This window comes from Verruconis gallopava (assembly GCF_000836295.1).
Source record: "Verruconis gallopava strain CBS 43764 unplaced genomic scaffold supercont1.13, whole genome shotgun sequence".
Lineage (NCBI taxonomy): Eukaryota > Fungi > Ascomycota > Dothideomycetes > Venturiales > Sympoventuriaceae > Verruconis > Verruconis gallopava.
In genome coordinates, this window is record NW_015622149.1 from 299,522 (window position 1) to 314,032 (window position 14,511).

Below are 14,511 nucleotides of genomic sequence, written 5' to 3' on the forward strand. Positions count from 1 at the left end.
GACTCAGGACGACAGGGAGAAGATTGCACGTTGTGGAAGGATGAGAATTAAAGCCAGAGAGGTAAGATGTGAAACATTGCTGACCATGTCTTCGTCTGTAAGGAACAACTCTCACTGGCTGTGCAAAATCCTGGCATATCCTGGACATGGAAAATTACCATTGTTCATGTCGGGCTCATTGAAGCATGGTTAAGCGGGCGACTGCTTGGTTGCCGCGTACTTCTAAAGCACCGCGGGCTCAGTTCTCGCCGAGCCAGATGCACAATACACTGGATCAGACGCAGTCAACAGAAGTGGGGGACACGGCATATGTGACAGCTTGTGCTTAGGCGTCCAGCAGGCCAGCTCATTCGAGATGCGGCTGCAACCAAGAAGGGAAAAAACCTGGGGTAGCGAGCAGAGGAGGAACATGAAGCCACAGGTGAGCTGCAGAACCTGAATGCCTGAGGCACGAAAGCGCGGATGACAAGGGCTGCGACGGATCGACGTCACCACCAGCTGTTCCTGCACGTCAGCTGCTGCTGCTTGTCGCTGCTTTGTCCTGAAAAGCCCATGCTCGGCAGGAACCGAAAGCAACACAACTCCATCTTCGTCGATCCCCGACCTCTTCTGCCAGGTACATCACTTCTTCCTTCGGGAGTGTTTCAACATCCAGTCTTTTGGTCATCGTCAGTGCCGCCTTATTACAAGAACCACAACGCCCAGCGCTTACAGCGTTGCGTCATACCCGCTCGGTCATGAGGTCTCGCCACTCCTCATATGGCTCGACTCTTGTCCTCCTCGTCCTCGGCTTCTTCTCGTTCCCGCTTCTTGCCGACGATACGGGCCTTCCGCAGAAACATGAAGCCGGGCGATGTGCGCTGCGTGGGCAATGCGGTAGCGACTCCTTTTTCGGCCCACAGTTGCCATGCCCGGACAACGGCAAGGCCAGCGCACCGGACGATCAGCTGAGAAAGAAGCTCGTAGACATCTGTGGAGGCGCGTGGTCAGAAGGCGACGTATGCTGCGAAGAATCACAGCTTGACGCACTGCAGTCGAACCTTAAGAGGGTGGATCAACTTATTTCTACATGCCCGGCATGTAGGGAGAACTTTGTTAATTTGTTCTGCACCTTCACCTGTTCGCCGGACCAATCTATGTTTGTCAATGTTACGCAGACGAAACCCAAGGGCAACTCTTTCCTCGTCACAGAGTTGGATTATCTGGTATCCGATAGCTTTGGCAGCGGTTTCTACGACAGCTGTAAGGAGGTCAAGTTTGGACCGACGAACAGCAGGGCTATGGACTTGATGGGAGGCGGGGCAAAAAACTACACTGACTTTTTGAAGTTCCTGGGACAGAAACGGTTCGGTGGTAGTCCGTTTCAGATGAATTTTCCAGAGCCAAACGAGGAGGACTTTCCGGGCATGGTATCTATGGACAAGAAAGCGCACCCATGCAACAGTGAGGATCCTAAGTACAGGTGTGCTTGTGTGGACTGCCCTGGAACCTGTGAAGAGCTTCCGGAGGTGAAAGAGGAGCAGTATTGTCACGTCGGAGCCTTGCCCTGCTTGTCCTTTTCGATCATCCTGATCTACTCCATCTTCCTGCTCCTGCTCGTCGCCGCTGTGTCAGGACACGTCGCATACCAGAAACACTCGCAAACAAAGAACGAACGACTACGGCTGCTACAAGATACTGCTCCGAGCGATGATGAAGATGAAGGAGACGTGGTCTACAACGCAGGCATGATGGATCGTCCGCAGAAGCATTACTGGCTGAACGAGCTTTGCGATGGCGCTTTTAGCCGTCTTGGCTTTGCATGTGCGAGTTTTCCTGCAATTACCATTGTCACGAGCATAATCATAGTCGCGTTACTCAGCTTAGGCTGGCTCAGATTTGCTGTCGAGACAGACCCGGTCAGATTATGGGTTTCGCCGGACTCCGACGCTGCCAAAGAGAAAGCGTTCTTTGACAACAACTTTGGACCATTTTTCAGGGCGGAACAGGTCTTCTTAGTTGGTGATCAGAGATCATCCTCGCCTTCCGTCATGACGTACGACAATCTCAAGTGGTGGTTTGATGTTGAAGCACGAGTCAATCGCTTGCGCGCTCCAGGTGGAATCACTTTGGATGAAGTATGTTATAAGCCCACTGGCGATGCGTGCGTCGTCCAGTCTTTCACAGGTTACTTTGACGGCATGCATCAGCCATTGACCCCCAGTGGCTGGCAAGACTATCTGCTCGGCTGCGCCAACAATCCACCGGAGTGTTTAGCTCCTTCAGGACAGCCGCTGGATCCAAAGATGCTCTTTGGTGGCTACAAAGAAAACATCCTCGACGCGAAGGCCTTGGTGATCACGTGGGTCGTGAAAAATCATGCGGAAGGCACAGAGGAGCTGGCCAGGGCAATGGCGTTCGAGGAAGAGCTAAAGATGACTCTGATTGACGTGCAGCGAGAAGCTGCTGAGAGAGGACTGCGGCTCTCATTCAACACGGAAATCAGCTTGGAACAGGAGCTCAACAAATCCACAAACACGGACGCGAAAATTGTTGTTGTCAGCTATATCATCATGTTTCTCTACGCATCGCTCGCGCTAGGCTCCACGACGCTCGCTGCTCGCACTATCCTCGGTAACCCAGCAAGTGCTTTGGTTCAAAGCAAGTTTATGCTTGGTATCGTGGGTATCATCATTGTTCTCATGTCTGTCTCGGCGTCTGTAGGACTCTTCTCTGCTGCTGGCATCAAGGTTACACTCATCATCGCCGAGGTAATCCCATTCTTGGTTCTTGCCGTTGGTGTCGACAACATTTTTCTCATAGTGCACGAGTTCGAACGCGTCAACGTTAGTCATCCCGATGGGTCGGTGGCGGAGAGAATGGCGCGAGCACTGGGAAGAATGGGCCCGAGCATTCTACTCTCTGCCACAACTGAGACCGTAGCATTTGCTTTAGGCGCAGCAGTGGGAATGCCCGCGGTGAGAAATTTTGCAGCTTATGCGGCCGGTGCTGTGTTCATCAACGCGCTCTTGCAGGTCACTATGTTCGTATCGGTGCTAGCCCTAAATCAGAAACGTGTGGAAGGCGGCAGAGCAGATTGTGTACCTTGCATCAAGGTGATCAACTCCGATCCACTGATGGGTTCAGACGCATATATGTACGGACAGGACGAGGAAGGGAGTCTTCAACGCTTCATCCGAAAGAAATACGCACCGGCACTACTAGGAAAGAAAGCCAAGGTTGTCATCATAACCATCTTTCTTGGGTTGTTCACTGCTGGTCTAGCTCTTCTCCCAGAAGTCAAACTGGGGCTTGATCAGCGCATCGCCATACCGAGTGACTCCTACCTTATCGATTACTTCAACGATCTCGACCAGTACTTCGGTGTGGGACCGCCAGTTTATTTCGTCACGCGTGAGCTCAATGTTACCCAGCGACAGCATCAACAAGAACTTTGCGGCAGATTTCTTTCATGTCGCCCGTCGTCGTTGGCAAACACCCTTGAAAACGAACGAAAGCGCGCTGAGGTATCCTACATTGCAGATGCAACAGCAAGCTGGGTTGATGACTACTTTACCTGGCTGAATCCGGCATTTGATCAATGCTGCGTAAAAGGAAACGAAGCTTGCTTCGAGCACCGTACCCCGGCCTACAACATTTCGTTGTACGGTATGCCTGAGGGACAGGAGTATGTGGAATATCTTAAAATGTGGCTTGTTTCCCCAACGGACGAGGAATGTCCACTCGGTGGCTCTGCATCGTATGGCGATGCCGTGGTCGTGGACTACAACAGGACGACGATCCTTGCATCAAACTTCCGTACCTCGCACACCCCACTCCGAACGCAGAACGATTTCATATCCGCGTATCGCTCGGCACGCAGGATCGCACACGATATCAGTGTGAAGAACGACATTGATGTTTTCCCATATTCGAAGTTTTACATTTTCTTCGATCAGTATCTGTCCATCGTCAAACTGTCCGCAACGCTACTCGGTTCTGCAATCGCCGTTATATTCATACTCACCACCGTGCTCCTAGGCTCGATTCGAACGGGTCTTGTCGTCACCGCCACAGTCGCTATGACGATCATAGACATCATCGGTGCCATGGCTGTCGCCAACGTGAGCCTCAATGCTGTATCGCTCGTTAATCTGATCATCAGCGTTGGAATAAGTCTTGAATTCTGTGCGCACATTGCACGCGCATTCTCCTTCCCTAGCACGACCGTCATGGAGGATTCAAGGAACAAGTTTAGAGGCAAGGACGCGAGGGCTTGGACCGCGTTAGTCAATGTTGGCGCAAGCGTTTTTAGTGGCATCACTATTACAAAATTACTCGGGGTGGCAGTACTTGCCTTTACCCGCAGTAAGATTTTCGAGATTTACTACTTCAGAGTGTGGGTAGCACTTGTATTGTTTGCTGCGACACACGCGTTAGTATTTCTGCCTGTGGCATTGAGCATTTTCGGCGGGCAAGGTATGTTATGTCCTCATGTATTTGATAAAGCGGAACACACATGATACTAACTTGACGTGCAGGTTATGTCGATCCGGAGTCTGAATCGAGTCTCGAAGCTGATCTGCGATCGAGAAGGTACCCAGCATTGTTGGCTGATGATGATTACGACTCAGACGAGTACTGAGCATGTATAGATAATAGATCCTGGATAAAGGATAGTGTATATCAAATGCTCAATATAGACATTTTTGAATTTTTTTTTCCTTCTCCATCGCTATGCTATTCAGTTACAACATCAACAAGTGTTCCAGAATTATCTAGGAAGAACAAAGTCAACCTCATTCATCGGCGTTGTTGCTCGGCTTAGCGGGCTACCAAAATGTGCCTCACTCAGTGACAACTCTGGCGTGGATGGTTTCTCGGTTCGTGCAGACTGAATCACATTGGAGCGCATCCTCTCTTCGATCCACTTGGTGGCTTGGGCACAAGGCGGTTCCACGTGCCTGTACCACAGATCCGCCAAAACCAGGGTCGCCACCAGGAACAGCGGCAGAGCCCATAGGAACTTTGCACCCGGCGGAATTCCAAACATGGGTACCAGGCCGAGGACTTTCCCCTCCTTGTCAACTTCCTCAACCCACTGGACCTTCTCTCCAGCGAAAAGCACCCAGTTCAAGAAACTTCGCAGCACCGGTCCGTGGACGAGGTAGATGGGAAAGCTCCTGGCACCGAGCCATTGGAACAGACGCAGGTTGAAGAAACGCTGCAAGCTTTGCGAGAAGGTGATAGCCATTATCACGAACGTGACCCCAATCTGGTTATAGTACGCGTGGATGTCACTGTTTTCCGGGAAGGAATTCAAAGCAAAGTTGAGCATGTTATCAGACCACGGCATGCGGTTTGGGAAGCGGTTGGGAAAGGACATGCAGTACCAGCCGAAGAGGAGAGCCATGTAGGGCAGGATACGGAGGGGTATCGAACGCGAGCTCATAAATGCGTGTACTGTGGCTGTTTGAGAGGCTTCTGCGAGCAGGACTCCGGTAAATATAGGCATAAATATGTATGCTGTTGTTGTATGTCAGTTATCCTATGATTTGACTAGGCGCAGGGAATTGTATTTACCATCAAGACCTCGCCAACCATACGCAACCAATCCGGCTGCAAGATACATCCTGTATGTTGCCCTAGTTTTCAGGGTGGCTAGCAGGAAGACATAAACTGCCATCGCGCCTTTGAGAAAGTAGAGCATAGCCCATTGGTTTCTCTCTATCTCGTTGTTGTTCCACGACCAGGTGTCCATTATGGCTCGAAATAGCGTTCCGATGGCTAACCACAAACCACCGCTTGGCTTAGCACATGTCGTAACTAGCCAGTGCGACATCACCATTCGGCCTGTTTGGAACCCTCCCGTCTCGGCAAGGATCCAAGCAAGGAACGTTGCGATGGTACACGGCAGCATAAGTCGTAAAGATCTGCGAAAGCAAGAACTTGCAAGGTCTGAAAGGGCGGCATCCACATGGCCAGCACGTGTCTGCTTGATGGGTTTCAAGGCATTGACGAAACCAGTCAGTACTAGAAAAACGGAAACCCAGGGCGAGCCTTCAAAAATGACTCGAATGAACGGCATGTTGTACCAGCGCGGTGGCTGATTCTTCGAGCGAGCAGCCTCTAAGAAGTCGGCGTATGATAAGGCTAAGTGCGAAGTCATCACAAAGACGGCGGCCATCCCACGAAGACCCTACTGTAAATTGAGCGTCGGATCTTCCAGGTGTCTTGGTGGTCAACATTACCTCTACCCATCTGGTGTCCCGCGAGGCTGATTTTGGGTACTTGGCATCGCTCATTGTTGTGAGACCACAGCGACGGGCATGAAAACCGCTGGAAAGAACAAAAATGGATACTTGCGTATAACGAGTGACCTGAAAACAATAGCATGCGACACGCGGCAAATGAATGTGGGTGGTTTGAGAAACAAACACATACGGGTCAAGATCTGAGCAGAGCCGGCCGACCCGTTTTCTAATCGATCACAAGAAACCGATGGGACTTGGAGCAAGGAATTTGCCTATGCAGTCATAAGGTAACCAGGGTAAGAACGGTGCTCCTGCGGAGACAAACCTCGTATTCTTGGCCGCTTGCAGCCTGGTGGAGCTAGTGTATGCCACATTGGGTAGTGGACGCTGGATGGCGTTCGAAACAACATGACTGCATGACGAGATCTTTGGCGAAAGGAGATGAAGGAGCATCAGATCGCCTTTGCCCCAGCCCTGCCGATGCACTATGCTGGCACTAGGCCTTCACGTTGCCATGAGCTTTTCAACGGATCGAGGGCTTATTTTGCCAGCATCCTGCCTACATAAAAATAGGAGAAGTGGAACACATCATCCAATAGTCTCGGCAGCGTGTGAGCATCGATTTCGAACGCTAGAGCCCAACCACGCGAGTTTGTCAAACGCCACAAGCGGGTTGAGCATGCCGGGTTCCGCGTACAGCAGAGTGGAGAACACATTGTTCTTTCGCTTTGGTGATGCATCTGCACTCCTTGTTGCCGCACTGAAATGTAAGATGTTCGACGTAGTTCACTATCTTCCCATCAAGAATCGACACTTCCAGACGACGGCGTGACCATTGGACGCAACCATCACGTTGTGGGATCGGGTTCTGGTCGTCTTGTTCTGCAAATGGTCTTAGTCTTTCGTAGCACTTCCCATTCGGAAGCGCCACCTTCAGGGATTCTCCAGATTTTGCGCAGACGCCACGGGGTTAATTTCGTTAAGGGGCAGTGAAAATAGCCCTCTTTCCAAAAACCTTGACCGGAGACTCTCGGCTGCTGTGACAGAACTCGGTGCGTTCTCGTGTCTGGCTTTTGGCAACTCGCCAGCGACGCAACTTCGTGACAGACAAGGCCAGCGCGGTTTACAGCGGTTTACATTGAGTGTGAAGAAGGGCAGAAAGAGACTGGGTTGAGACTGCGACTTGAACAATGTTCAGGAGGCTGAAGACCGATCTCGGCACGAGTGCCGGTAACGCGCCACTCGGTCTTCTCGTAAGACGCGTTGACGCGTGTGACACGGCAAAGACATAGATTTCTAAACTTTATTTGACGTCTCCGTTTTCCAGCTCCTTGCATGCGTAGTGTAATATCAAGCCCAGCTGGCGGCCGAACACATCCGAAGTCCTGGAGTGTTTGATCTTGGACACCGTCGTCGCTGCAGAGTTTTGCACCCCCTCATCACAAAGCCATCAGGTCTGTCGAGGTGCTGCTGTCGCAACGAATCGAGATGCAAATGGGTAGCAGGCAGAAAGACTGTCGTAGCGTCTAATCTCCAACGTCAAAGTTGAAAAAAGACATGGCAGGTTCAATATGCCGAACAATGATCCCTCGATAGGGACCCTTGGTTGCGAAGGACTGCCGCTCCTCCGTGGTAGCACTGCTCCATACCTACGTCAGAATCGAGGTGCAGCCTGCGCTTGGGAAGTATGGCATATATTCTAAGTACACGAGGAATTGAGCCACGGCTGGAGGCGGCGGAAAGGATACTATGCGACCAAGCTGGTGCAATAGAAGAGGAAAGCGAGTGCAACTGAGACAGTGAAGAAGAGCCGATGGACAAAAAATGCACGTGCAGTGAAGAAGATGCTGGCTAATCGACATAGAGGTAGTCACCAGGCTCAGTATGTTTAGGCTTTGATAGCATAATGGCCACCATGGTATCTCGTAGTTCTTACATGGGCCACCAAGGTACGTGACTATATATCAGACTCGTCGAACAGATCGTGTAAAACGAAGGGTCCGCTTGGGGTATCAAACAATAGTCAACTATTATGGAAGAGTCTCTGAAATTTGACGACCTTTCCTCTATCCCTATCGTTGACGTTTTGATAATCGGTGCAGGTCCTTGCGGGTTGGCAACGGCAGCCAGGCTGCGCGAGAAGTACCCTTCTGCATTGTTTACAGACGAGGAACAGTCAAGGTATACGTGGATCGCCAGAAACGCTCAGCAAACATCGATAAAGGATCGACGCACTGGCCGAGTTCGACGCATGTCCTGTGTCCCCAGCCGTCCTAACGACCCGTCCATACTCGTGCTTGATTCAACAGGTGATCAATGGATGGAACGCTGGAACAAATTATTTGAGCGCCTAGAGATTGAATATTTGAGAAGCCCAATGTTTTTTCACACTCATCCACAGGATCGAGATGCGCTGCTGTCATTTTGTCATCGTGAAGGATCTTCTAGCGATTGGATTCAGGAGATTGCAGGCTGCGTGGGTAAAGAACTCAGCAAGCACGAGAAGAAGAAAAGGCGGAGAAGCCATCACCAGAGACGGTAAGCCAACTTGGGGCCTTGGAAAAACTGGTGGTACTTGGTGGTAGATCCTTATTCTTCATAGGACCAAATTGTGCCCTTCAGATATTAACGAGCGCGACCGACAAGACTATTTTGCACCCGCCTCACTTGCGTTCAAACGCTTTTGCGAAGAATGCATTGAACATTACCGCTTGAAGGATCTCGTACGAAAAGAGTCTGTTGAGAGCATCGATTATGACTTTATCCCTGGTACTTCCACCATAAAGAAACTGTTCATAGTTCGAGCTTCGGCACGGACATATTTATCGAGAATAGTTGTTCTAGCTGTTGGAGGCGGGGATGCCGTCTCTCCTGTACCTTTCCATGAGAGCACGCACGTGCTAGATTTGGGAAACGCAAACGCTCTGATACCAGATGTTTTAAAACGCAAAGTTGAACTCGGACACGAGACAAATGTCCTGGTAGTTGGCGGTGGCCTCACATCAGCGCAAGCAGCAGACTGCCTGCTTCGCAAAGGGATTGCCAAAGTCTATCTCCTTATGCGAGGTCCTTGGAAAACTAAGCCTTTTGACATCGATCTCGAGTGGATGGGAAGGTATCGTAACGGGAAAAGAGCCGCATTTTGGACCGAAGATGATCTTGACGAGCGACTCGCTATGGCAAAACAAGCAAGGAATGGCGGCAGCATCACCCCAAGGTTCGCAAAGAAACTTAAAAAATACGAACAGGAGGGAAGGTTAAAAGTGTACACGCATACGCAGATTGTGTCTCGACAATACGATGAGAGAAAGATGGTATGGAAGGCGATAACGGAGCCGCGTCAAGAGTTGCCATACTTTGATCACATCATCTTCGCCACAGGCTTAAGTATCGATGTACGGACAATGGACATCTTGAGAACGGTGAATGAGAAGTATCCAATACCCAGCCATGGAGGACATCCGGCTTTGACCGATGATCTCAGATGGAATGCCGAAATGCCTCTTTTTGTAAATGGCAAGTTGGCAATGTTGCAGCTTGGTCCGAGTGCAGGCAATCTTGAAGGTGCGAGGCTTGGTGCTGAAAGAATCGCATGGGGTATCTTCAACGAGCTGAATGAGACTGATGGTTCGGTCGAACAAGCTGGCGTGGCTCAGCAAAACTACGTGCTGGGAATCGGCTCCCGCTATGATAGCTTGATCGAGATCGACACCACAGTCGAGATCTGAGTGACTGTCGAAAGCAATCATAGTATTTCCCAATGCATGACTTTCAACTGTTCTTGAGACCCAGCGTTCTCTCGACGAGGCTGATCTATCTAATTAGGCAGCCTTACATACGGTTTCGCCGGCTCTGCTCGGTTGTACTTCTTTTTTATTTATTTAAAGAGCGTTAGCTTAGTCTGCGGTTCAAGCCTCATGCAATCTTGCGCGCAGTCCATAGCGTCACATAGATAAAGCCCAACAATCCAACTAATTAGCCCATAATCTCAAGTGCTTGCTTAAGAATAATTCTGCTCTAAGCTATTCTATTGTCGCACATTTGTCCTTAGCGACAACTGAAAGTATTGAGTTGTTACCTTTAATGCAGCTAAAGGAAATCGATGAAGTCTCAGCCGTGACGCGCCATGTACTCACCGGAGCATTTTAGTTGTGATTTTACGAATCAGTGCAGCTCCTCATTTAAGATGAAATACGAAGACATGGCTGATTTTTGACTGAGAAAAGCTAAGCAGAGTTCGTATTGCTCGGCTGCTCTTGGCCCACAACACCTTTTGAAGAGCCCTCCCTTCTTTGTACATCTATTCGACTTGCCAAGTGATCTAGACTACGCCATATATCTTAGGTCAATTTTAGTTCAACATCAACTTTTGGCTTATGCGTTGTCGAATGTATGAGGCTGAAAATGGTCACTTATGTTTTCAATCTGCCCCGAAAGAATCTCTGGAAAAGATGCTTGCGGCAGCATTCCCAATTAAGTCATGTTGAAGTTCAACTGTCGACGTGCTGGGTTCGCCTTTCATGTTGTCTTACTCATCTTCAAGTTTCTCTTCTTACCAAGAACCTGGGCTCTAAATGTCGACGCCGCCTTGAAGGGAGCTCCAGTTCCTACAAGTTCTCCTGAGGAGAATGTCCTGCGGGTCCGCAATGATGGTCAACCACCAGCCCTATGCGGATTTGTTGACTATACTTTCTCGTGGGCGTGCGGAGCGCACAGTACCTGTCTGTATAATACAGAAATCTCCGGTGTTGGGTGTTGCGATTCTGCCTCTAATTGTGACTATGCCACGGCGTGCGTGCCTTCGTCGAAATTGACGGGAAATGACATACCCTCAGCGAACGTGCTACACTGGTGTGTAATTCTACTTAATCAACTTGTTAGGAGACGGAATTGGTGGCCTCGTTAGAATCGTTAGGAAGCTGATACGTAATCAGCTCAGATAGCAAGTCGCCGTTCTGCGCGACCGCAACCTTTGACGAAAGTTTCTATTCCTTCACATGTTTCTCTGAAAACTGGAGCTGGTTCGTCTATCTGACGGAAACTCGCAAGGGCGAAACGACGGCAGCACAAGTCATCACCAAAAATATAGCCGGTGCTATCGTGGAGCAAACAAGCGCTGCCACAACAGTTGTTGGTCAAGCTTTCCAACCTACGAAGACGGACGCAGCCTCCACAACATCGCAGCCGGCCAGCGCCGTAGGCTCATTTCAACCTTCGGGAAGTTCTGGCGGAACTGACAATCTGGAATTCGCTGCAAAGCCTACTGGAGGTTCTGTCGAAATAGTCACCAAAGAAGCGACACAGAGCTCTGGACAGACTGATGTAAACAGCACAACCTTCGGTTCGATCGAAGGGTCTAGCAATCAGCAAGTCCAATCCAGTTCTCAAAACAAATCGATCATCGCACCAATAGTAGGAGGTGTCGTGGGTGGGTTAGCATTAATCACCTTTGCTATTCTTGCAGGGTTTTTCATAGGAAGGATGCGCCAGCAATCCTCGACAGCTGTTCTAACTCAGCCAAATGAGAAGCCAGTGGCAACTCTGGAAACAATTCACTCGGGTCTTCATCCTGTGGAGCCTATATATGCAAGCTACACAAATTATGAGCTTGACGGCCGAGCTGTAATGAGAGAATTACCTGCAGAGAAGGTACATAGCAGTCAAGGGCCTTGGAGTCTAGGAAAATAGATAAAAGGCAAATTTAAAGTTTTGTAATGCTGCTCTATGCCTGGGGACTTTGATAGATTAAAATTGTGTACAATTGCAATGTCAAGGTCTGAGTGCAATAAGCCAATTGATGATATGCTCACCAAACTCTGAAAAAAAAAAAAAAAAATTGTAGAACACAGATTCCAGATCGCTGGCTCCATAACACGTAGAGTTCTATGTAAATAATATCCATTATAGTGGCAGAAGAAAGATGACCGCCATTAAATCATCAATGTCTTCATCAAACCTATCGAAAATGCGGGAGACATGAAATTCGACGTAGGTCTCAGACAAATACGCGCATGAGAACGGCCGTCCTTTCCCAGAGTGAATTAACTAGAAATGAGGATCCAAGCTAGGCAGCAGTGCGATAGATGTACTCAAAACTAACGTGGTCTTGTATTTGTATGTGATATGAAATAAGACAGCCTTGATTTGTCAGCTCCTGGATAAATTTGACGTTGATTGCTCGTCACCTGTTGCATCTAGACTGAAAAGGACCACAGAAATAACATCAGAGAAATATGGACCGACTACTGGACGTCAAGATGCTCGTCCAATGTCTACAAGTAAATGTCACTCCGGTCGATCTTAACAGTCGTTCAAGGGAAGATTAGAAAACTAGAATCGATTGCAAGTATCGCATGTCGCGACGTGCTCAAAACTTCCTAGCGTCCATTTCTAAAAGGCCAGTTGTTCTGATTGTAAACAAAGACTTTGGATTTTGTGATAAGAAATTGCTTTGTGTTGCATGAACAGTGTCTGTTTAGTGTACCCCACCACTGGTGTTCCTCTACCCTAATTAGGCAAGTGGCGTCAAGCGTTGCTAGCTGCTCCGATTTCACTCGTCATTCTGTTCTGCCTTAGACAGGACGATCGTATAAGTACAGCGAAACTCATACTTTACGCCTTGAAAAGTGCATTTATTTTGAACAGACCACTGAATTACCACCACTACTTATCCTTTGCAATGTCCGGTTACGATGGTAGGAAAGCTCTGCACAGCTTGCGCGACATTTGTTAACAAAGGGCAGTCGAGCATGGCGTTGACATGGTCGAAGAGAGCAAGCCCCGTCGACGAGGGCGACCAGACCTTTCTTCCTTCTGGTCAATGAAGAAGGAGACCTTTGGCGACGGACCTACACACAACACACATGCACAGCCTACTCCTGGCAACGTCACTGGCATGATGAGGATGTTAGCCGACGTCTACCAGGTTATGCTCAGCGACCACCCGGACAATGAGTTGCTCCCAGAGTTGATCACTGAGCTTGATGCAGCTGCGCAAACAGGGAAAACTGAGGGCATGCCGGAGAGCTTCTTCGCGGACCTTGATCGCATACCTAAAAGTAAGCTGAAGAAGGGTGAAGAGTGCCCGATATGCGCCAACGAATTTCTCGACGGTAACAGCCCAGCTCTTTTACATACCACTACCAAGATCGGCTTCAGTGCTGACTGTTGTCTTTAGACCCGTATCCACTCGTTGTACGACTGCCCTGTCATCCTGACCACAAATTCGACCTCGAATGCATACAGACCTGGTTGACTTTGAGGACAACTTGTCCTCTGGACAGGAAGGTGTTATTGAAAAAGAAAGAGCCACCACCAAAAGTTGACGATGACGAAGAGGATTACGACGATTACTACGCCTGAAACGCTCGAGTAGATGGCGTGATCTGCGTACATCTTTCAGGGGTTCGTAGGGCATTCTCTTCGATCATAATGCCTTGTCCTCGCTAAGTTGGAAGTGGCATTTGTACTTGAAGCATACTGTAGCACCGCCGCTCTCGTCTTCACTACGATACCTTGTTCTTGCGGTGGCTGGATCCGGTGGACATGACTGATCGCCTGGCCACGCGTTTCCGTAAAGCCACGGCTTTTGTCACAGGCCGTTCGACGTCAATATTTGCACTTGCTTGTTTTCAGAGCGAGCCAGTGACAGATGGGCTGCTGTCAAGCTTCCAAACACTCCCGACACCATGTTCATGGGACCACTCTATTGCAGATTGCGCGCAACAGTGTCTAGATGTGCGAAAAAGCCACTGCTCATCCAGCTAGCGATAGAAACGCATCTCCACTTCTTCGGCGCTCTGGCACCAGCTATGCCGTTTTGTCAATTGGATGCATTTCAATGCTGCTCATCAATTGTCCACTTCCATTTCCAAATTTCGCTTGTCACACGCGTTTTGATTTCAAAGAACTATTCGCGTGCGCCGTCTTCGTGAACTGACAGGAGCACTCCTATCATGTTCTTGGCGCATTGAATAAGGCTGCGTTCTGAAACCAATGAAGATGGTGCTGAACGCAAGTGTCTACCAATCCCGCACGACCATTTGCGCTGACTCAGCCTTTGACCACGTCAAACTTGGGTGCACCTCCTTGCGGCTTGGTCAGGGCCACGTTTAGTCCCGAAGATTTGGTGTTCATGGACAAGCCTAGAAGCAGCCCATTGGCCAATGGCAATGGCTAAGAAAAGTGGCGCCGTTACGATGCCGTTGCTTTGCGTATGCCTCTCTAGATTGGAGTTCGTTGCGCTCGACCCGACCCCTTGCGAGCTTTCGCTTTCTCC

The 14,511-nt window shown here is 49.5% G+C and overlaps 4 protein-coding genes across 4 annotated transcripts; 3 read left to right on the forward strand and 1 right to left on the reverse strand.

The window, feature by feature from the left end:
• Positions 1-520: 520 nt before the first annotated feature.
• PV09_04589 (uncharacterized protein) lies at positions 521-4,693 on the forward strand. Its single transcript, XM_016357960.1, has 2 exons — positions 521-4,458; positions 4,521-4,693. Exons 1-2 carry the CDS (start codon positions 738-740, stop codon positions 4,622-4,624), a joined length of 3,825 nt encoding a protein of 1,274 aa, XP_016214162.1. The 5' UTR covers positions 521-737; the 3' UTR covers positions 4,625-4,693.
• Positions 4,635-6,453, reverse strand: PV09_04590 (uncharacterized protein). Its single transcript, XM_016357961.1, has 3 exons — positions 6,231-6,453; positions 5,563-6,178; positions 4,635-5,505 (listed from the first exon to the last, which is right to left on the reverse strand). Exons 1-3 carry the CDS (start codon positions 6,282-6,284, stop codon positions 4,754-4,756), a joined length of 1,422 nt encoding a protein of 473 aa, XP_016214163.1. The 5' UTR covers positions 6,285-6,453; the 3' UTR covers positions 4,635-4,753.
• A 1,812-nt stretch (positions 6,454-8,265) lies between these two features.
• On the forward strand, positions 8,266-9,961 carry PV09_04591 (uncharacterized protein; the record flags this gene model as incomplete). The annotated part of the gene is made up of 2 exons (XM_016357962.1): positions 8,266-8,771; positions 8,836-9,961. 2 exons carry the CDS (start codon positions 8,266-8,268, stop codon positions 9,959-9,961), a joined length of 1,632 nt encoding a protein of 543 aa, XP_016214164.1.
• Positions 9,962-12,912: 2,951 nt separating this feature from the next.
• On the forward strand, positions 12,913-13,595 carry PV09_04592 (uncharacterized protein; the record flags this gene model as incomplete). Its single annotated transcript, XM_016357963.1, has 3 exons — positions 12,913-12,928; positions 12,977-13,345; positions 13,411-13,595. The coding sequence occupies 3 exons, from the start codon at positions 12,913-12,915 to the stop codon at positions 13,593-13,595; spliced, it is 570 nt and encodes a 189-aa protein (XP_016214165.1).
• Positions 13,596-14,511: the final 916 nt, after the last annotated feature.

Coding starts and splice junctions, on each gene's coding strand:
- PV09_04589 (XM_016357960.1), top strand. CDS start 738: ATGAGGTCTCGCCACTCCTCATATGGCTCGACTCTTGTCCTCCTCGTC. Junction 4,459..4,520: donor GAGCATTTTCGGCGGGCAAG/GTATGTTATGTC, acceptor CTTGACGTGCAG/GTTATGTCGATCCGGAGTCT.
- PV09_04590 (XM_016357961.1), bottom strand. CDS start 6,284: ATGAGCGATGCCAAGTACCCAAAATCAGCCTCGCGGGACACCAGATGG. Junction 6,179..6,230: donor GGGACACCAGATGGGTAGAG/GTAATGTTGACC, acceptor AATTTACAGTAG/GGTCTTCGTGGGATGGCCGC. Junction 5,506..5,562: donor TGGTTGGCGAGGTCTTGATG/GTAAATACAATT, acceptor ATACAACAACAG/CATACATATTTATGCCTATA.